Source organism: Anabrus simplex, chromosome 1 (genome assembly GCF_040414725.1).
Source record: "Anabrus simplex isolate iqAnaSimp1 chromosome 1, ASM4041472v1, whole genome shotgun sequence".
Classification (NCBI taxonomy): Eukaryota; Metazoa; Arthropoda; class Insecta; order Orthoptera; family Tettigoniidae; genus Anabrus; species Anabrus simplex.
The window spans coordinates 700,327,448-700,351,443 of NC_090265.1; the positions used below are offsets into that span (position 1 = coordinate 700,327,448).

General features: G+C 38.2%; 1 protein-coding gene across 1 annotated transcript in view; it reads right to left on the reverse strand.

Annotated features, from left to right (window-relative positions):
- Positions 1-10,988: 10,988 nt before the first annotated feature.
- Tsp5D (Tetraspanin 5D) overlaps positions 10,989-23,996 on the reverse strand; it is a 256,521-nt gene continuing 243,513 nt past the window's right edge. Inside the window, exons 6-7 of the mRNA XM_067135970.2 lie at positions 23,637-23,767; positions 10,989-17,061 (exon numbers count right to left, since the gene is read on the reverse strand). Of these exons, the coding sequence (XP_066992071.2) occupies positions 16,969-17,061; positions 23,637-23,767 (224 nt within the window). The 3' untranslated portion in view covers positions 10,989-16,968. The remainder of the gene's footprint in view (positions 17,062-23,636; positions 23,768-23,996) is intronic.

Here is a 23,996-nt window from a genome sequence, read left to right on the forward strand (position 1 = left end):
TCATTCGACCAGTTTAGGAATGGAATGAAGGCAAGGATACGAATTGTGCCGGCTGCCAAAGTCTGCCACACTCCTCTGGGGCAATGATTAATGACTGACAAATGAAATGGAATTATATTGGAGAGTGCTGCTGGAATGATATATGACAGGGAAAACAGGAGTACCCGGAGAAAATCCTGTCCTGCCTCCACTTTGTCCAGTACAAATCTCACATGGAGTTACCAAGTTTTGAACCACGGAACCCAGTGGTGAGAAGCCGGCGCGCTGTCACCTGAGCCATGGAGGCTCTGGTATTCAACATACAGTGCAAAAATATATGAATGAAATACTTCTTCTTTCAAGACATTCTATATTTCCTAAATTAACACAATTTTTAAAAAAGGAATTCCTTGTTTTAAAAAAAAGTACTTGCAGAATTTAGAATGAAACACTTTTTCCACCTAGAATGAATTCACCAAACCCTCATGGACATCCTGGAGAAAGAAATTGAAATGAGTATAACTGGAATCATATTTGGCTTAACCACATGAGGGTTACAGAATTGGGAATTCAGAAACAGTTGGCTTTGCAGTATATCACAGCAATCATTTTCAGGTTCTTAGGTGTAAAGGATCGTCGGTTTTCAGACAGCACATTGCAAAACATAAAGAAACTTCTCTCCACATCAATGAATATTAAGAGTTCATACTTGAATCAAGTGAGATCTTCCTCTTCAAAAACAGTCACATCAATATTTCACTTATCTTGCACATAATTTGATACCCCTGGTTTTTTCAAGCACTAGTTTCATTTATTTCACTTAATTTGCTCTCTTTTCAGATATAGTTCGAATACAAGTATTTACTAGAGAAAAAATGTTTAAGAGGTGATGGATGAACTAATGATTGTTTGAATTGAGAGTGAACAGTAAAAATATAGTCAAAAGAAGGTGAAACTACAAAAAAAATCTGTTGAGATGTAAAAAAAGGCCTAAAAAGAAGCAATAAGCCAAAAAATGCCGAAAAAGGCAAAAAAGGATCAATAAAACCCTACCATTTCTGGTGTACAATGAACCAGAATGAACATATATTACGTTGGGCCTTGTCTTCGGACACTTGAGAAAAAAGAAAAAAAGGAAAAAAAAGAAGATTTTTCCTCAACTTCTGAGCCCTAATAATCGCACCTTTACAGACATGGATAGTGTGGTTTTGTTTTACTGTGTCTGTTATCTACAAGTGTCTGTTTGCAAGTGATTTTATTGTTAAAATAGAGATTATATTCTTGTCAATATTTATTTAATTCTGAAACACACAGTGGGTTAACATGAAAAAGTAACTCTGAACCTACTGGAGGAGTTCAGTGATCACTCGCTTTTTGGATCATATAGTGGTCATGATCCAGTTTCATCTTCTAGTGTGGTGGATATATTCTGCAGAAGAATCCTTCTTCCTTGAGGCGATTTATCTGTCAGCTAGGTTTACCTTGTAATCAGCGTTAGGAAGTAAGTAAGTGAAAGTAATCAAATTTCTTGTGACAAATACTCCTTTTAGTCATTTTTAATAGTAATCGTTACTTTTCACAAAATGCCATTTTTACTCGCAATTTACTTCTTGAAATAAAATTGTAATTGCTACATTATAGTAATCGACATAAATCACACTGACAGTTTGGCAACTCTGGAGCCCCAGCACTTGCAAAATGTCACACCAAGGGTACAAAGCCAAAAATACGTAGCACACTTATTCACTTACTTTGCAACTTGTGTTACTAGTTAATATTTAGATAATTGTGAGCTACAACTTCCCAAGTTTGCATGCAGTTGATAATGGAACTGGAATAAACATGTGACTGTGCAAGGGTTAAGGAATTTCCACTCCCCTCAGCGTCATTATCAACATTTTGCCTTTTCCAGCCGACATCGGGTGGCGGAAAATACGGTTTCTCTCCACTTCGTCCTGTCTCTCCACCATTCCTCATTCAACACTGTGTTCCAGTCCAGATTCCATTGTCCTATGCTGTTCTACACAGAGTCCACTCATCGTAATCTTGGTCCGCTCTTCCCTGTCATCTGTCTTTCTAGTGCTTGCCTTGGCAGTCTTTTCTTCTTTCATGCACTTGACTTGTCCAAACAACCTCAATCTGTTTTGTTTCAGTTTGCCATTTATTTTAGCACATTTCCTGTCACTCCCCAGTTGTATCTGTCTACTAATTTCCATATCCATTCTTCCATTTTCTGTCAGTTAACTTCCCAAATATTTGAAGTGTTCTATTTTTTCCAATTCATTGTCTCCAATTTTGATAGCTTTTTTTTTTCTACTAATCACCAGTGTCTTGCTCTCCTATTTGAATTAATATATTGAACTAAATAACCTTCAAAATATTCAAAATATGAGAACGTGAGTGTGAATTGCAAACTTTGTTTGGCAACAATCGTTTTGAAAGTTTCAAGGAACCAATAACATGTTTTAGTCTTATTTAGTGATGATAGCCACGTAATATCTCTATACTCAAGAAACCCACACAATATCATTTTTATTAAAAAAATATCATTCCTGACCCATGTGAAAAGGAAAGTAAGTGATTTCCCAAAGACTGGTGTTCTGTAAAGCAATTGTAAACTTAATGATTACTTGTTGAAAAAGTAACTTATAAATGTCAGGGCATGGGTTTTGATGACCTAATAAATGCCAAAAATGGGACCTATAAAATGACCTAAAAGTTCTCAAAAAATGACTGAAGATGAGTGAGAAAATTACCTAAATATATGAAGAAATATATATGAAAATGAAACCCTACAACCTGTTTTCCAGTCATTGAACGGGTCAGGAACATAATGAATGAAGCAGATATAGCCTATTAGTACGATGGGGTCGCCACTCCCAAAGTGATTTTTATTAATGACTGATAGATGCTATGAAATGAGAATGGAGAGTGTTGCTGGAATGAAAGATGACAGGGAAAACCGGAGTACCTGGAGAAAAACCTGTCCCACCTCCGCTTTGTCCAGCACAAATCTCACATGGAACGACTGGGATTTGAACTACGGTATCCAGTAGTGAGAGGCAGACGTGCTGCCGTCTGAGCCACGGAGGCCCCGAAGAAATATATATATTTACCCAAAATAATAAATATGTGTACTGCCCACATTACCTTTAACTGCGAGTGAATACAATTAATAAGTATCATCAAACAAATATGAATAATAAATAATAAATATAGAAGTCTGCCTCTGTGCTGTAGTGGTTAGTGTGATTAGCTGCCACCCCTGGAGGCCCGGGTTCAATTCCTGGCTCTGCCACGAAATTTGAAAAGTGGTACGAGGGCTGGAACGGGGTCCACTCAGCCTCGGGAGGTCAAATATGTAAGGTGGGTTCGATTCCCACCTCAGCCATCCTGTAAGTGGTTTTCCACTTCTCCTCCAGGCAAATGCCAGGATGGTACCTAACTTAAGGCCATGGGTGCTTCCTTCCCTCTTCCTTGTCTATACCCCCACAAGGCCCCTGTTCAGTATAGCAGGTGAGACCACCTGGGCGAGGTACTGGTCACTCGCCCCAGTTGTATCTCACGACCCAATGTCTGACGCTCCAGGACACTGCCCTTGAGGCGGCAGAGATGGGATCCCTCACTGAGTCCGAGGGAAAAACCAACCCTGGAGGGTAAACAGATTAAGAAGAAGAAGAAATATAGAAATAGGGATTACTGAAATAGAAAAGAAAGAACATAAATTTCTGAGGAAAATTCTGGGACCCAAGAAAGCGACAGGAAATGAGTTTACCTTCCGTTTGAGATCAAATCTAGAGTTTTGTGAAAAATGCGAGAACATTTCAACCTCGATAAGAAAAAGGCGATTGACTTTCTATGGACACCTGAGAAGAATTGCACTGGAACACCTAGCAAATAAGGATCAGGGTATGGAATCAGGAGATAGAGGAATATGCAATGAAAATCATTGTGGGGAAGAGTAAGACACCAGTGATGGCGAGAGGTAATAGAGAAGAAAGAGGGAATATTGAAGTAAATGGAATTCTGTACTCAGTGTACAGTATTACACATCAGTTTCAACATATGGGACAGGCACATGGACAACAATAAAACATGATGAAAGCAGAATCCAAGCAGCCAATATGAAGTTCTTTGGGGGAATCATTTGGAAGACATGAAGGGATTAAATCAGAAACATAGGAACCAAAGAGAGAATTGTATCCCCTAAACTGCAAGACATGATAGAGACCAGTAAGCTGAAATGGTATGGGCACATGATGAGAATTTTAGAGAATAGAGTTCTAAAGCAAGTATTAACAGAGAAAATATTAGGAGAAAGACAATGGGGAATGCCCAGAAAGAGGTGGATGGATACAGTGAAGGAGAGAGAGAGAGAGAGAGAGAGAGAGAAAGCTGTGGAGGTCCTTGATTCCCAATCCAGCCCAGAAGACAGTTTTCAAACTGTAAACTGTATTTATGTAATAAGGGAACCATGATTAGGATGTATAACTTAGCAATGTGTATGTTACACCAGTTAAAATATGACATGTCATCAAAGAGTAGACCCTTGCAATTATAATTCAACCGAGTTACCTATGGGCTGATAACCTAGATATTAGGCCCCTTCAAACAACAAGCACAAACAAGCACCAGTTATCTTTACTTTGTACTTTTCCCATCACTGCTTGTAAATAATGCATATGTGTCAAGTTCACCCATCTACTTTCAGCTGTGGCAAATCTCTCTCACCTGCTTATTGAAATCTGGAATTCCATGTACCATTCTCTTTACTATGGAGAGAATAAGTAGCACATTTAACTTCTCAGTTGCCATTGCATTTCTCAGAAATGCATTTATTATATTTAATGCAGAGAAACACCCTTTACTTTTGACTATTCACTACATTCAATCAAATTATACTCGTCCGTACTTTAATACAGTAGTATACAGTAAAAGAAGAATGTTTCTGTACAGCAATATCAACACGGTACTAAATATTCTTTTCTTTTTAATAAATTAACAAAGACTGTAACTTCAGGTAGGCCGCAGAGTGTTCACGTTTTAGATGCAAGTTAACGAACTGTATAGCTACGTGCTATCCTTCCAGGGCACAGTTTGCTTGTGATCAAGGTTATCTCATTACAGCACGTCTCTCCTCCAAGCAACATAGCCAACAGCAATATTTGGAGACCATGTTTGCTCACCTGCACGAAATTTGGCTGCCTTGTTTGAAATAGGATGAACATATTATATAGGTGGAAGGATTCCAAGTAACATCACTTCAGCCACCAACTGTCCACAGTTGACGAATATCCTTACATCTCGAATATGTATAAATTAAATACTTCTTTGCTGGCCAGTTTTTGTAGTTGAGTGTACTTTAAGATCTGTTCCGCAGTCATTTGAGGTTTCTGACTGGCAGTTGATAATATGAGGCATGTTTTTTAAGTATACTGCTTTGATATAGAAAAAAGTAATGCATTTTTTAACAATTTTTTTTATATGTAAGCCTGTACTTTAAACTACTTCTCAACATAAGATCCAGGCATATTAAGGCACTTGTCATATCATAAAGCCAGCTTCTGAATTCCATCCTCATAGTAATATGCCGCCTGATGTGCCAGCCGTTGAAGCACGATCATTTTTAGGTCGTCATCATGTTCGTGGCGTTGACCTCCTAAATGCTTTTTTAAGTTCAGGAACAAGTGAGTCACTAGACACTAGATCACGACTATATGGAGGATGATCATATTGTCCCCAACCAAATGAGGCAATGAGGTCTCGGGTTCGATTAGCCATGTGAGGTCGCACATTGTCACGAAGCAAAAGAATCCCCCTTGTGAGCATGACAAGCCATTTGTTTTGGATTACGTGAACACAACTTCTGATAATCTAAGCATCCTGACACAATTTCATGAAGAATGTTCCTTGAAATTTCAGGCAACTCATAACTGAATGACAAAATCATAAAGTATCTGTTTTCTCGAACCTTTGCATCAACTTTCTGCACCAAGTCTTCAGTATTGACAGATGGTCGCCCACTACGCTTCTCGTCATGGACAATAGTACAGCCTTCTTTGAATGCTCTAACCCATTTTCTTGCCATTCCTTTGCTCATAGTGTGTTCTCCATACACTTCACTAATCTGCCAATGAATTTCAACAGCTTTCACGGCTTTTACATTTAAAAATCAAATCAAAGCATGTACTTCACTCGGCAGGACCGTTAATTGTCAAAGGTATTTTCAATACACACAAACAAATGTAAATACGGAGTGAATGCCTCCATAATGGATTTTTGGCTAGCCTATAGATGTAGACTACGTACTGAGCGTGTATGCTTTGAACGACGATCAAAGCACTGCAGTGGCCATATTTAAAAATGGTACTTGGTACTTTAAAAACAGGCTTCGTAATATATGATATTGCACTCTGTCCTGAAGCCAGTTTTTGAGTTTTTTAAAAGTGCTAATCATCCTTCCTATGAACTTAAAACCTGTGTATAATGTATTAAGAAGTAAAAAATCATAATAATTATGTAAATTGGGAAAGAACGTGATACTGTGATATTATTGGCTGGCCACCAGTGTATATAACACTTCTATTATTGTACAATATATAAATAAAAAATGTTACATGTCTTGTAAATAACACATGTTGAAAATAAAAAGATTTTTAAAAATTCTCAAACTAGACATTATTTATTAACTTTTATCTGCTGATCTGGACCATACCCATAACTACCTTGTTCACATCATTATCACCTTCATCATTCAATGTATCAGGACCTAATGAAACATCAAAGAAGATCTACTGGGTGGATGAGGTGAGGAAACTACTGTACTGGATATTAAAGAAACGGGGTATGCCCTACTACTGGGAAATAAATTTATCAAGGAATAATGAGACTCAATAACTAGCTGCTCTAAAGACAGAAAAGCATAGAAAGACAAACAAAAACAACAGAATATAACAGCAAGAGAATACAAGTAGAATTCTATAAAGTAAGTATGAAATGTTAATTAAAGAGGAAAATTGAGGGATAATTTGTTAGTTTATGGGAGTAAACAAGAATAAAGTCTTAAACCAATAAATTAAGGAAAAACAATGCATTTTATTCAATAAAGAGAGGAGAAAAATGAAATAAAGAATATAGATAGATAAAAAAAAAGAGATGGGGAAATAGATGTGTACAAGCAAAAAGTAAACTTAAATTTAACACTCTTGTTAAGTTATTAAACAGAGAATGGCAGAAACCAAGGCTTTTGATAAGGTTCACATCATCATCACCATCATCATTCAATGTATCAGGACCTAATGAAACATCAAAGAAGATCTACTGGGTGGATGAGGTGAGGAAACTACTGTACTGGATATCAAAGAAACGGGGTATGCCCTACTGCTGGGAAATAGGGCTACTGGAATAGATGATAAAAGGTGACTGAATGAGTGGCTAAATTTCTCCATAATAGACAGAGAATTAGAGTAGGTCAGGTGTAATCTGATTGTGTAATGATTAAGAAGGGGTTCCACAAGGAAGCTATATTGAACCTTTGTGTTTTCTTATATATGTAAGTGACATGAGTAAAGAACTGGAATCACAGACAAGGCCTTTTGTGGATTATGTGATTCTGTAAAGAGTAATAAATAATTTTTGTGTAAAGAGTAATATATAATTTACAGGATTGTAAGCAACTCCAAAACAGTTTTCAATGAAGATGTGTGCTGCACAGTATGCTGATAAAGTCAGGTTGTGTCATCAAGAGGTAAACTCCTCTCAGTTTTAATTACTGTGTTGAAGAAGTGGAGTTAAGTATCTAGGTGTTAATATAATAGATCTTCATTGGGGTAATCACATTAAAATAATTGTAAATAAAGATTAGAGGAGCCTCCGTGGCTCAGACGGCAGCGCGTCGGCCTCTCACCGCTGGATACCGTGGTTCAAATCCCGGTCAATCCATGTGAGATTTGTGCTGGACAACGCGGAGGCGGGACAGGTTTTTCTCCGGGTACTCCGGTTTTCCCTGTCATCTGTCATTCCAGCAACACTCTCCATTCTCATTTCGTAGCATCTATCATTCATTAATATATCACTTTGGGAGTGGCGACCCCATCGTACTAATAGCCTATATATGATTCATTCATTCCATCCCTGACCCGGTCAATGACTGGAAAACAGGTTGTAGGTTTTCATTTTTTCATTTTCAAAGATTAGAGATCTCTTCATATGGTTATGAAAGTATTTAGGATGTAGAGGATGTGTAAGTTTATGGTAAAACCCCAATTAGAGTATGACTCCAGTATGGGATCCTCACCAGGATCACTTCATACGAGAACTGAAAAAACATCCACAGGAAAGCACCATGAGATGTTCTGATTTCAGACAAATCAGTAGCATTACGAAAATGTTACAATCTTTGGGCTGGGAAGATTTGGGAAGTAAGGAGACGAGCTGGTCAACTAAGCAGTATGTTCTGGGCTGTCAGTGAAGGGATATCATGAAATGACATTAGTAGATGAATAAGCTTGAGTGAAGCTTTTAAAAGTAAGAAAGATAAAGTTGGAATTCAAGAGGACAAATTGGGGCAAATATTTGTTAATAAGAAGAAGAATAATGTTATTGGTTTTCACATCCCACTAACTACTTGAACGGTTTTCAGAGATGCGAAGGTGTCGGAATTTTGTTTCAAAGGAGTTCTTTTACATGCTAGTAAATCTACCAACATGAGGCTGACGTATTTGAGCACCTTCAAATAACACCAGACTGAGCCAGGACTGAACCTGCCAAGTTGGAGTCAGAAGGCCAGCACCTGAACCATCTGAGCCATTCAGCCCGGCTTCATAGGAAGAGGCATTAGGGATTGGAAATTTATGAAGGGACATATTCCAAAAATTCGAACTTCTTTGAAATTATTTAAGAAAAGACTAGGTAAACAATTGAGAGGGCATCTGCCACCTGGGTGAAAGACCTAAACGTCAATCAGTTATAAATGAAAATGTAAAACCATGAAGAACAGCACTACTATATATCATCAGACGAATGTGGAAAAAGAAATCTATAAAAGGCAGAAATAGTGAAGAGGCATGTAGCTAGTAGTAATGATATACAAGAGAATTTTATTCCAACTGTTGGTGAAATCAAGGGACTTTTAATAATGTGCAACATTCTTTTAATAATGCAGTCTCTTATTGTTAATTGTTCAAGACACTAATTTAAAATACAATTGAATAATTTTAATGTGTATACCAAAGGTGGACTACAAATTCTTCAGTCTATTTTGTATCCCATTTAATTGTAGAAAATTCATGGCTCAAGGAGCTGAAACATGTACCACAATAATGCAAAATAATTCAAGTGATTATTAAATTGGCTGGCCTCACAGTGTAGCGGTAGCGTGCCTGCCTCTTACTTGGTTTTCACCTCGATCTGATGGCTGGTTTGAGGTCTACTTAACCTACGTGATTACAATTGAGGAGCTATCTGACGGTGAGATAAAGGCCCCAGTCTAGAAAGCTAAAAATAATGGCTGAGAGGAATTGTCATGCTGACCACATGACACCTCATAATCTTCAGGCCTTCAGGCTGAGCAGCGGTCACTTGGTAGGCCCTGGCCCTTTGGGGTTGTTGTGCAATGGGGTTTGGTTTCGTTTGATTACTGAAATGAAGTGGCATATGGCTTTTAGTGCCAGGAGTGTCCCAGGACAAGTTCGGCTCATCAGACGCAGGTCCTTTGATTAGACGCCCGTAGGCGACCTGTGCATCGTGATGAGGATGAAATGATGATGAAGATGACACATACACCCAGCCCCCGTGCCAGTGAAATTAACCAACTATGGTTAAAATTCCCGACCCTGCTGGGAATCGAACCCAGGACCAAAGGCCAGCATGCTAACTGGACGGTTTGATTATTAAATTGTATGTATTGATTAGGTAGACACATAGATTCTTCTTCTTTTGATGCAAGACTTTATTAAAGTCTTGGAAATTCCTCAAAAGTATAGTAGCATAATTAAGTATATCCAAGAAGGATTTATGGAATATATAAGGCATACATGTAAATTATATTTTAATTATCCTTTGTAATATTTTGTTTGTCAAGATATCCTCAGTATTATAAATGAACTGCATGTATTAATATAATAATAATGTAATTTGCTTTACGTCCCACTAACTACTTTTATGGCTTTCGGAGATGCAAAGGTGCCAGAATTTAGTCCCACAGGTGTTAATGTATGTGCCAGTAAATCTACTGTCGGTAGGCTGACGTATTTGAGCACTTTCAAATACCATTGGTCTGAGCCAGGATCAAACCTGCCAAGTTGGGTTCAGAAGGCCAGTGCCTCAACCGTCTGAGCCACTCAGCCTGGCACATGTATTAGTTGTTTTTTTTTTGTTTTTTTATATGTTGCTTTATGCCACGCCAACAAAAATAGATCTTATGATGTCTATGGGACAGGAAAAGGCTACGAGTGGGAAGGAAGAGGCTGTGGACTTAATTAAGGTACAGCTCCAGCATTTCCCTGGTGTGAAAATGAGAAACCATAGGAAACCATCTTCAGGGTTGCTGACGGTGAGGTTGGAACTTAGTATCTCTCAAATGCAAACTCACAGCTGCATGCCACGCATATTTTAGTAATGGTTACAATAAAGGAATACTCTCCCCTCCCAATTGAGGGTCAAATGATTGGGAGAGAGGAGTATTCTATTTGTCAATTCATTCATCATATTAAGTAGCACTATTTTTTCTTACTTAGTAGCAGATCCACAATACGGCTCTACAATCTTCATTTCATTAGACGAACTGGAACTGTTGAGGCGAGAGCCTTCTTATTTGAAGACAGCATTGTACGAAGATGTAGAGATTGTCTTTGTCTCGTTTCTCTATTGCTGACCTTTCCTACACTGACCTCCCATTGTGTATAACTTACTTTTGTCTTACTTACCTTGTTCCTATCTTCTAATTGATGAATTTACTTTGGGAAAGAATAAGGATATTGCATTCTGCTATAAATAAGATTGTAACAATAAATATCAATATATATTATATTTCTTAGCTTCACCTATTTTACACTAAAGAAATGGAAGACTCCATAAATCTTATATTAATTAAATTTATTATCCTAAATACATTTTTGTGCAATCTGATGAAAATAATGATGGATGAAGACAAGCTATAAACAAGACTCTTCTCAATGACCATAGATAAAAGCAACAACGACAACAATCAATAAATAACATATTTACTTAAAAAAAAACACAAGAGCTGGATGCGTACAGACAACTATTTCATGAAACTGATGATAAATGCATTCTTCAAATATATTGCATCAATACATGAGCCATCATTTATAAATTGATCATTCACAGGGACTGTAAGGTGCTTCCATGTGAGGACACATTCATCCCAACTAGTGAAGTTCTAGGAGGTTCACACACAGCAAACAACACTTCTATTCACCACGCCTGGGAGGGGCAGCCAATTTTCGACTTCAGACGCAAGTTATTCTATATGCTCAGAGAGTTCAATGTGTCCTCCTGTGGAGGCACCTATTCTGGAACAAACAGCTCTACTCTCTGTCACTTGGAAAGAAAATACTGAAGTGCTTTTCAACCATCTCAATCAACAAGAAATATTTACAGTAACCGCAACTGGTAACCTCCTACCGTCAGTTCCTAGACTTTTTCCAAGATAAAAAGGTGACAGTCAAATTAATATATTATTTTATGGTTATTGGGAAAGCACACAATGTGAAAAGACAAACGAGATAGATAAAGAAAACTAACTGAAAGAAATTGCAGAAGTCTCAAGTCTCTTAAATGGAGTTAGTCCTTTTATACCCAACAGTACACATTTTACAAAAATGTATGAGTTCTGCATTTTTATGCTGGAAAAGAGTGACAAATGACAGTAAGAATATCAAAAAAGGAATTTAACAAAATATTTTAAAATTCAAATTTACATCCTACACATTTGTGTGATCTGTGTTGTAAATGTTAACTTTTCTCAATTTTTTTGCCTTCATCATATATTATGATGATTTTAAGAGTACTTGCATACAACATTTGAACAGTTAAATGGCAACTGTAAGGGAGACGCACATCTTTACTTTATGAGATTTTATAAATCAGTTTTCATTCTTTCAAAGGTTCAAATACACTAATTATACACTATTTTAATAGTCATATGACATCTTGCACACTCTACTTTACTTCATGAAAACTTCTAAAACCATCTGGATCCCTCAATAGAGACAGTACACATCAACACTTCACAACCAAGTACAGCAGATTCTTCACAGTTATTGGAACATTAGGCAGTTGCAACAGAGAGGGCGAGGGGCAAAAGATCTCTATAGGTCGACGCCCCAAACAAATAGCATTTTTATTAAAGAAAAAAACAGAGAGGGAAAAACTATGCAAATGTATGCTACAGTTTAGAACTATCTAACAGGAAATATGAAACCAGAAAGAAACATTTTCCTGACCAAAACATATGGTAGATAGTTAAAAATCAGTGGCACGCACCGAACCCCATCTACCTATTCCTTAGAACGCTTTTTATAAAGTTTATAATAACTGCGAACATCTAAGCCAAGCCAAGTACAGCTGTCTCGACAATCTGCTCGCACTACCACAGTTCAGCTTCTCCAGCGAGCTGGGTTTCCTTGCCGGCGCGAAAAAGAGCTACCCAAGTGAAATTTAAGTTGCTTGGTTGACACGTGCTTCCTTGTCCTGGGAGCGGGGCAGGGCTGTGGGCCCTACCCTGACAGCAATTTACGGTGACAGGCCAGCTAACTTAGGTAACACATGTTAGTTTTAATACTTGACACTCGAAGTGTTCAGCGCCACACGCTAGAGGCTACAAGAAAAATATCAACATGTTAACAGTATAGCCACTTGCACATCGTCTTGCTAATAAAAACAGAGCCAGTTTATGAAATCAATTGTAATATAGAAGAATATATTTTATTTTTGGTTTTCAGCATGTATAACAGTTTTCTTTTTTCTTTCCTTTTTTTTTTTTTTTTTTTAGCAATTCATTGATAGCACGTGTAGAGTATGTTTACCGATAACTGCAGAAAAATATTTAGGTTGCCCAGCATGAACACAGAGCTAAGCACATAGTAAGAGAATTTTGTATTTGGTTGTCTGTGATAGTGTTATACTGTATAAGTGAAGTTTTGTAGTGATCCTCTTGGATTATAGGTGAAGTTTTCATGAGTTCTGTGCCATTCTTAGTGAATATAATATGTGTTATACGTCGGTGACAAATATTTTCCCTCGTTTGTCGTTGATGCACGTATACTTTTTTTTTTTTTTTCGCTAGTTGCTTTACGTCGCACCGACTCAGATAGGTCTTATGGCGATGATGCACGTATACTCAGTATGCGAGTGAAACTATAGAACTTCTGCAATGGTAAAATGCCAGTTAAATTTTGCTGATTCAGTTCAGGTTAGGCTTTAAAGTTAAAAACAAATATTTAGTCCCAGTGTATTTTTGTGAAAACCATGACTGTACTATCAAGAAGTGTCACTAGGTGAAACTGTAAGTACATTGTTTAAAATCTGCTATGGATTAAGTTATGATGGTGTCGTCACTGCCGTGAATATTAATTTGGAAATATGTGCAAGTGTGTGGTTGAAAATATTCTTGAAAGAACTTTCTCAGGTAGATCCTTCTGCAAAAAATGCAGCCTTATGAAATGGTATTGTTGACTTTAGAGAGTATATTGGGGCTACGATTGCTTATATTTAAAAATAATTTTTGCAGCTGGTGTAACGAATGTGTTCACTGCACGCCACTGCATTAGAGGGTTGGTCATGCTGATAAATAATTTGAAAAAAATAATTAGATATCCCGTGCCGTTATTATTTTATCAGCTGCTGAAGGTAGCCAATCAGATCGCCTTGCTGGCGACTTCAGAAGGCCTTTGCGGGGCGGTGTTGCTAAATCTGCACGTGGTTTATGATTGGCTTGAGAGAAGAAATAAACTTCTCCAGGGGAGGGACTTGAACAAGGATCTCCCTGCTGATAGGCTCGGCCCATAGCAAGCATGCTACCGTGGCATTGTCTGAGACTCATGGTGTGTTAGTGTTTGATGCTCATTTCTCGGCATGGCTCTCAAGCCCGACCAAGCCACGTGCAGATATAGCAACAACGCCTAGTGAGGCCCATTTGAATTCGCCCGTGAAGTGATCTGATTGGATAACTTCAGCAGCTGATAAATTGACAACGGCACGAAATATCGACGTAATATTTTCGAATTATTATCAGTATGACCAATGCTCTAATGCTCATATACTCAGTTCACATTGCTCCCAACCATCCTGTATGTAACGTACTGTAGTACTGGTATATCTATAGTTTCCATGGCCTTAATATTGAAATATATGTGATATTGGGATTATGCTTTTATGCTGAAAAATAAAGAACTAATGTTCAAGACCTTTTTAACCTTAAATAAAATTGTGGAGAAATCTACTCGAAACAAACATGGTTTCTATACAGACATAATATTTTATCAAGATTTTTAAGAAATGAAAAATCTTGCATTTTAGGTGCACTAAATTAATCATTTATATCCAACTCACTTAGGAAATTCATAAATAATGCAATCAATCTGGTTAAAGTTCATGGTTTGGATTTGGCGCAGTCATGCCAACTAGGAATTTTTCCAAACAAGTGGTAATTAATTTTTAATTCAGTCTTAGAAAGTAGCCTCTAGAATGTTCCTGGTGATATAGAATGAAAGTGTGCCAATGTTAAGCATGTCCACTGCTTTGTATATGTGATGTTTCTCCTGTACATCCAGCACAATTATCATTATATTTAACATTATAACTGAATTTTACTTGCCAGTGCCAGAACAAGACAGGCTAGGTGAGGAACAGTTATTAGAGCTTGTGGTTTATAGCATTATATAATCCAAAGTTTAGCATTCTCAATTTTAAAGGTAGTTTCCACAGCATTTATTCTTGTCCAATTTTCCATTTTTCAGCAAATAGATTGAATGTAAGGTTTTTGTGGTTTGAATGTGAGGAGCTATGCAATATGAGAGGCAATCAACCCAGTCGAGGAAACCGAGCAATACAGCAGAAGGTCCTGGTGCACTGACCACTTCAATACCCGCAGACCATAACCCTCAAGGGGATGTGTGAATCGTACGTTTTGGTAACATGGTTTATTATTATTTCTACCCATTATTACTAGACAGAAACACTATACTTCTAAACAATATGAAGAAAATATAGACAGCATAGCCGTATGCTGTGTTGAATGAGATGAACTGTAGGAAAATTTTATGTTATGCCAACACATCGCCCAGGTCCACCATGCTTGTTCTGTTAAGACTTCTAGAACAGACAAGACCAGCTGATCTTGGTTTAAGAAAGCAGGGCAAGGTCCTAGCAAATCAAGGAGTTCACTTCTGAGTGCGTTATTTGTTTATAATTGACTTTATGTTGCTCCAACACTGATAGGGCTTATGGCCACAATGGGATAGAGAGTGGGAAGGAAGTGGTCAATCAAATTGTGGGGGTGCGGGTTTATCACTTTCTTTCAAATCTTATTTCAGAGCTTGAAGGTACAGCCCCAGCATTGCCTGATGTGAAAATGGGAAACCACGGAAAACCCTCTTCAGGGCTGCCGACAGTGGGGTTTGAACCCACTATCTCCAGAATGCAAGTTCACAGCTACGTGCCCTCACTCGAGTACCTTCTTCCACACAGCATAAACTGACAATACTTTCCAAACTTTCCAATTTGAGACTTGTAGATGATGTTGTCCTGTTCTTCAGTTTATGTTGAGTGACATGAGTTAACAAAGGAACAGAGACTTCTGATGAACGAAGCAAAAACCATGTTAGTGAGAAACAGCCTCGAAGAAAAACTGGAGAAAAACCTGTCCCGCTTCCACTTTGTCCAGCACAAATCTCACATGGAGACACCAGTATTTGAAACATGCAACCGAGCGGTGAGAGGCCGACATACTGCCGCCTGAGCCACGGAGGCTCACTACAAAGAATCACAAAACATTAATTTTAATAGCTTACCTTTGCAATGAAATACAGTATTATACTTCGAAGAAAGAATTTTAAAATTCAAAAAATTTAAGTCTCGTTTATTTTTCAGAAATATTAATGATTCAAAAATCAAGTTCCTGTGATGAAACCAACATTTCAATTTCACTAATTGAGGGTGTGAAGGTGTAATATTCCGACACAGAAGAACTGAATGGCTTACTAGGACTAAATGCTGAGAATTTATTTTCAAAAAGCAAATAATATTTCTTTTTGAGCCAATTTTAAATGTTATTGCTAAACTGGAAACTGGAGATGTTTTAAGATGATGATGATGGTGATTGCTAATTTAAAGCAGCTATAACAAAAAAAGTATTTTGTTTGCACAATCCAATTTTGTCACAAGTACTAAAAACCACAAACTCTAACCTTCACTTTACCACATAAACATTCACAAACAACCAGAAATTTGATAATTTTAAAGTGAAATATTAAAATTAAACATTGTTAATGATATGGCAATCAGTCTGCAATAACAATGGTTGAAAAGCACTGCTCTATGAACTACCCTTAAAACTTCTCTACTGGAATGTCATTTCTATCACGAAGAAATATGATTACAATAAATGTTCGACACATTCACGATACAAGTTATTTCAAACTCTTAAATTATGAAGAACTCAACTACATTAATAATTTGACTGTCCAGTCAAATTTCCAATCTGAAGGGAAAGAGAACACACAGAAGTAGAAGATGTTGAGATTATTAATCAACTTGAGCATTCTCGATAAAACTTCATTTATGAAACTAGTAACCAGTTCAGATCTTCATGCACACATTTACAATATAGAATTTATTTTTGTTTTTTTCTCTTCGTGGCTGCCCCATGCATCGGGCCTGCCATCGACTGAGGGTCGTAAGTCATTAAAAATCTCTGTGCGTATTTGTGTGAGTATTATATACGGCAGCTGGGGTGCTGTGCGTTGATCACGAGTTGGGGTTGTAAGCTTTGTAGGCGTGTGAGCTTCTCTTGTGTCGCACGGTACAAAACAGCAACATCGAAGAAATCAGTCCAAAGAGCTGAAACACAGTAAATTAAAATGTTAGAAATGTTACGCACAAACAGTAAAATACACTAATAAGAAAGGAATAAAATAACCCCCTCTTCATTCTTGTTTAACTCTGATATCCCATGTTGCTAAGATAATGGAAAGGATACTGGAAAGTAGAATAAGGTTGAGGGTTGAGAAGCAGATACAGGAAAATCAGTTTGGTTTCAGAAGTGGAAGGTCAACAATAGAGCCCATTTTCATTATGAGACAACTAATGGAAAAGCATTGGGAGTACGGGAATGATATGGTGATGACATTCATTCATATTGAAAAGGCATATGACAGTGTCCCTAGGACGAAAGTTTGGGACAGTCTGGTGCAAAAAGGAATTGGACAGGGATTAATAAAAATGATCATGGCATTGTATAAGGAATGTTGTAGTTGCGTGCAAACACAAGTTGGCAGGACAAGTTGGTTCAAAATCACTAGCGGGCTGAGACAGGGAAGTGTTCTATCACCAATCCTGTTTACAATAGTAATGGATGACATCAAGAGAACGGCAAAAGCAGCATATGGAGGAAGAGAAATGAACATGATGTTATTTGCAGATGATATTGTGATTTGGGGAGAAGACGACAGGAAGGTTCAAGAACAGTTGAATGTGGTGAATGGGAAGATTGAAGAATGTGGATTGAAAATAAGTGTAGAAAAGAGTAAAACTCTTGTTATGACTAGAGGGGAGAAAGAAGGGAAAGGTCAGATTAGACTTGCAGACAAGCCCTTGGAAGTAGTGGAAACGTTTAAATACCTGGGGAGTGAATTAAAGGAGAATGCTCGACTGGATGCTGAGATTAGTAAAAGGATTCAAGCTGGAAGTTGTTTCTATCATAGTGTAAGAAATATGTTATGGGACAAAGATGTGCCAATGGAAGCAAAGGATACTATGTACAAGATGTATTACGTACCCATAACAACTTACGGAGCAGAAACTTGGACAATGACAAAGAAGGATGAGAGTCGAATACAGGCAGCCGAAATGAAATTCTTGAGGAGTATGATACAGAAGAGTAGAAGAGACAAAATAAGGAATGAGAAAATCCGGGAAGAAATTGGAGTGGAAAAAATGAATGATAGAATAGAGAAGAGCTGACTAAGATGGTTTGGGCACATAAAGCGAATGAGCGACGAAAGAATGCCAAAAAAGGTGATGGAAATGCAAATCCAAGGAAGGAGAGGCCGTGGACGACCACGATTGAGATGGAAGGATACCATCCAACGCAGCATTATAGGAAGAAACCTGGACTGGGACACAGTGTTGGAGGAGGAGTGGTGGAAAGACCGAAGAAAGTGGAGAGGAACCATATTTGCCCCTACCCGGCTACAGCTGGATAAAGGGAAATGATGATGATGATGATGAGGACAGCTGATGCTACAGTACATCATCAGTGTCTTCCTTTATGAAAAAGATCCACTGATGATATATCACCAATGCCACTGTCACTAACGAGAGTGTTTGACAATATTTTTTCAATAGAATATACCTAGAAACCTAACATATCTGTGTCTTCTAAAATTGTAGCTGAGACTAGTTAGAACATTAAAACCATAACATTATTAGTAGTGATGGGTTGCGACTGGAATTGCAAAGAGTCGATTCCATCTGCCTTGGGAATCGGGTACCCAATACCGGAATCGATTCCGAGGAACTAGTAGCACCATCTATGATACAGATACATAAACACATGGAGCACGAATGTATTCTGTAATGTGAGTTCAATTTGGTTTATAACTAGATCACTTTACAAGCCATGCCTACTCTCATTATAGTATCCTGGAGCTATATACTCTAATGCAACTGTAATCTGATCAGAAAATATGATTCTCTGTTTGAAACTAATTAAATTGTATGGATTGTAAACAAATCAAAACTTGTACGGGGATTATGACATAATATAACACTACTATTTCAACAAAATACAATTGTACTAAAGGGACAACCTTAACTAACGTTAAGCAGTAATGAAAACAAAAATCATAATTCTGACAGTTTCTCACAATAACATTTAGCAGTAGTATGAAATGTTCTTCTTCTTCATCTTGTTAATTTTCTACCAATCTTCCCACACCTGTGGGGTCGCGGGTGCGAACTGTATCTCACAGGTTGATTTGGCCCTGTTTTACAACCGGATGCCCTTCCTGATACCAACCCTATGTGGAGGAATGTAATCACTATTGCGTGTTTCTGTAGTGGTTGGTAGTGTAGTGTGTTGTCTGAATATGAAGAGAAAAATGTAGGGACAAACACAAACACCCAGTCCCAGGGCCAAAAGAACTAATGAGAAGCGATTAAAATCCCGACCTGGCCGGGGATCGAACCCGGGACCCTCTGAACCGAAGACCTCAATGCTCACCATTCAACCAATGAGTCGGACAGTAGCACGAAATGCTAATTGCAAATTAAATGTAACGGAAGACAGGTATGCTACGAAACAAGTTGTGTTCTTATTAAAAATGTGACTTAATTCCATAGACTTTATACGTTTATACTAGCGATATTTGAAAACCACGAGAAAAATACAGTATAAACACTGTCGATTGCTACACCCAGTGTTGAAATGTGTAATGTGATTTCCAGGCTATGAGGATAAACTGTTATTTCATTATTATGTGGCATAATTCATTCATGAAAACCAATAAGACATTTCAGTATATACAAAATAAATAGTAAATATTGCACGTTCAAATTTACCCCACATATATGGAAGACTCACTCTAGTGAGTGCACCCAGCACACTCTGGTGACATCATCGGGATCCTATTACTCACATGCGACATTGAGTGCAACTTTGGAGTCGTAGGAACTGATTCTCGCGATTCCAGGTGTCATTTGCGCACATCACTAATTATTAGTATTTTCATTATTACGAGGTGTGTTTTTTAAGTAAGGGCCGTTTTGTTGTAGACACAAGTAGTTCACATGCACGTCGCAACGAGTGTGTGCATCGTGTTCCGGCATGCCTCGGGAACTACGGTGCTCAGTTGCAGTTCCGTTGCTAACCTGTACAGTTCTATTCTGTTCTGTGCTTGCTCAAATGTTCAAGATTATCAATTCGCCCGCCCCATGCGAGGTTCGGTCAGTGATGCGGTTTTTGTCAGCAAGGAACCCATCTGCTGCAGACATTCACTGACAGATTTGCAAAGTGTACGGTGCTAATGCTATGAGTGAAGGCAAAGTGCGTAAGTGGGTACGAGACTTCAAAGATGGCCGTGACAGCATCCAGGATGAGGCCTGCTGCAGTTACCCATCTCTGATCACAGACGATTTGGAGGCTTCAGCTGAAGCAAAGATTTGTGAGGACAGGCACTTCACAATAACAGCTCTCTCAAATGCCTTTTCTGACGTGTCTAGGTCAGCGCTTTAAAAAACTGTTTCTGAAAACCTAAACTTTAGGAAACTAGGCTCCTGTTGGGTCCTTAAACTCTTAACGGAGGACCACAAAAACAAAAGATTTGAATGTTCGATGACGTTTTTGATTCGTTATGCTGAAGAAGATGACGACATGTTGAGTCAGATTGTAATGGGAGATGAAACATGGGGTTCGCATATTACGCCTGAATCAAAGCAACAGAGCATGAAATGGAGACACACACATTTGCCTGTAAAGGTGAATGCCACACAGACTCTGCCCCAGCGATATCCCAGAGCAAGGTCATGGCATCTGTGTTTTGGTTATCAGAGCAGGTAGCAAGTTTCTATGAAGAGGGTATTCAAAACTTAGTTGTAAGGTATGATAAGTGCTTAAACAAACTTGGCGGCTATGTTGAAAAATAAAAGTAAAGTACACGTATGTAGAATATGCACATAAATGTGGTGTTTGAAAATCATCTTTCATTGTGTAGTTATATTCAAATGGTCCTTATTTAAAAATATGCCTTGTATTTTACATTTTTCACTTAAACCATAAATCATTATCATCAGTGGCATATGCTGGGATCAAGACGTGGGCTATCACTAGACTTAGGTTACCCCTTTTCGATGGTTGGTTCAGTGAACATCAAGCATTTTGAGCTGCAGCCTATAGCCAATGGAGACGCCTGCTGTGTGGTTCAGGCTGCTTCACAAGCTACTGCCTTGGCGTCTGCTATTGTCAATGCTCAACACCTGATCAGTGGGGACATTAGCCTAAGGTTTAGCAAATTAAAGTCCTTAGAAAATTAAAGTCCGGCTTTGTGGCTAAATGGACAGAATGTTTGTCTTTGGTCCGATGACCCCGGTTCAATTATCAGAATCAACCCCCTCGTACTGTTAATTCCCCTGGCTTGGGGACTGTGTATTAATGACGTGTTCACCATTCATTTCATCTTCATTTTTTATCACCACCAAGCCTATACAGATGCCATGCATTATTGAAGAATATTTTTGGGAATTTTACAGCATTACCAGTGGTCGTACCAATTGTTCACTGGTTTATTAGCTTTCTCTGGAGATCAGTTTAGCAGATCTACGTATAAAAAGAACTGTATTGCTCCTACAACAGCAGCCCTGCAGTGTCTTCCTCCACGGATGTAGGATGTAGAAGTAAATGGGAGTGAAATACCTGCACTCTGTTATCTATGAATATGAGGTGAGGCAGTATATACAATGAGGAACGCATGGTTGTTAGTTAGCAGTGGCAATCTGATGGACCGAAGCCTTGCACACCTATCTCTCCCGGTCCCTGCACCCATCGCACATACAGCAGCAAGCTACTTGAGGCGGGTCGAGGGGAGAGGGACACAGAGCCTGGGCTGCAAGATCAGTCTCCGATGCTTTGCTCTCAGAAATACGTGCAACGTTTTTCTCATTTCTTTCAAGTTTTGTAAATGGAACAATGTATCAGATGCTTACATTATAATGTACTTTAGATTTTCATCAATCTCATTTGAGGTTTGGGCTTCACCAATAGCCTCGGTAGCCCTCAATCATCATCATCTGTTCCTTGCTCCAGATTCTCCCCGGGTAGGGTACACCAATGCCCTGCACTTCAATCTATCCTTCCATCCTCGTCTTCAAACACTCTATCAATGTTGATTACTCTGTCCTTAATGCTCCCTCTCACCATATTCTTCTATCTTTTCCTGGCCAGTCTGTATTCCACTTATTCCCTGTCATCATTTCCTTGTGTTATGCTGTATTGTATACATAATCATGTCTCTTACAAACAATTTAGCAATTCTGAAGTAATGAATTTCCTTGAATGCCTGCTTGGCATTCCTTCTTCTGCCATTCACATCATGAGCATTTACAGTATTAAGTTCCTAATATGACACATTCTCAACTGAACAAGTTAACAAAGAAATTCATTTTGTATGCTTACAAAAATTGTGCATTATTCATTATGCCAGGCACTAATTTTTGTGTTTTCTGTTCCAGTATATATTTATTAGTCTTATGGTTCGGATTGTGTAACATATTCCTACCAGTAATTTCCCTCAAGTGTTACATTTAGGGCTGGCTATAAAATTAGATGGGGCTTGATGAAACATCACTTTGATGTTTTTGGGAAGTACAAACTTGGAAGAGGTGACAGTGATGCAGATTATTTGATAAAATGAACAGTTATGTGAAGAACAATGCAGAAAAGAACATGATGGTAGTGGTTGATCTCAATTTACCAAATGTAAACTGAGACGATAATGTGAATAACTGAAAACCATGACCAACGAATGGTAAATAAGTTGGTCTGGGAAGAACAGGTGAATCAGAAAGTGATGGAACCAACAAGAGGGAAGTATATTCTAGACATGTTACTGATAAAAATAGATGAACTCTATAGAGAAACAGAAGTGATAGATGGTACAATGATCAAAAAGTTGTTTCAGTTGTAGTTAATAATAAATGGCATAGAAAGAAAGGTTGTAAAACTAGAACTATTAAGCAAAACAATATGGTTGATAACACCGGTCAACACAATTTTTGTGGCTCATTTCTCCTTATATGTTACTGGTTCCTTGCACCTTGAAATAAACAAAAATGACTGGCATAATGGTCATGATTTGCTTTTGTGGTCAAGGCAGTGAGTTCTTTAGTCTCTTGGATCTCATGAACTTTGTTTCAGCAAGAACGACAGGGAAGGGATGTTGGTAGTTGACTAATCGGCGGATGGTGGTGGAAGGGATGAGTGAGACAGAGAGAAAGGGATGACATGAGTTTGAGTAGTGGGGGAGGAAGCTGCACATCACAAGGTTCATAGTCAGTGTGTATTTGTCTGGCATGCAGTGAATATTGAATTGTTATGAAGAAGAGGCAGCCTGGAGAATTTTTTTGATGTAACAGAAGGCTTGACTACCAGGGCCTGGTCAAGGAGCTAGTCAACAATTTTGGTAAATGGGATGCCCCGCATGTCTCTCAAAATGCACAAGTTGAATTCTCATCTTGAGACATTTAAGGACAATATGGATGATTTCTCAGAGGAACAAGGAGAAAGGTTCCACCAAGAAATCATGGACATGGAGTGCCGCCATCAAGGCTTGCCATCAAAGACTATGATGGAAGATTACATTTAAAATGAACTGGCCTGCAGAAGGTTAAGCTACTGTATGTTCTGGCTAACCATCACATACCTGGATGAAGGCCACAACCAGACCAATGATTCCTATGATGTGAAGCCTTTCCACGAACCACATCTGTACCTGCTCCGCACAGCCTTTACCGTACAGAGTGTCTGGGTCCAGAGGTTCAACTCGTCCACAGTCTGAAACATTAACAAAAATATTCATTATTCATATTCTCAATTAGAAATACAAAAACACATTAGAAAGTTCTATATGTACATTTATGGACAGAAATAACTGCTTCCTTTACAAATTCAGAATGTATTTTCTAGTCATGAAAGCAGACTCAAATGGTGTATCCCTACGTACAAGATTTGTGCATTTCTGGTACTGGTATGATCAATGTCATTGTATGGACAAACTGAAGCA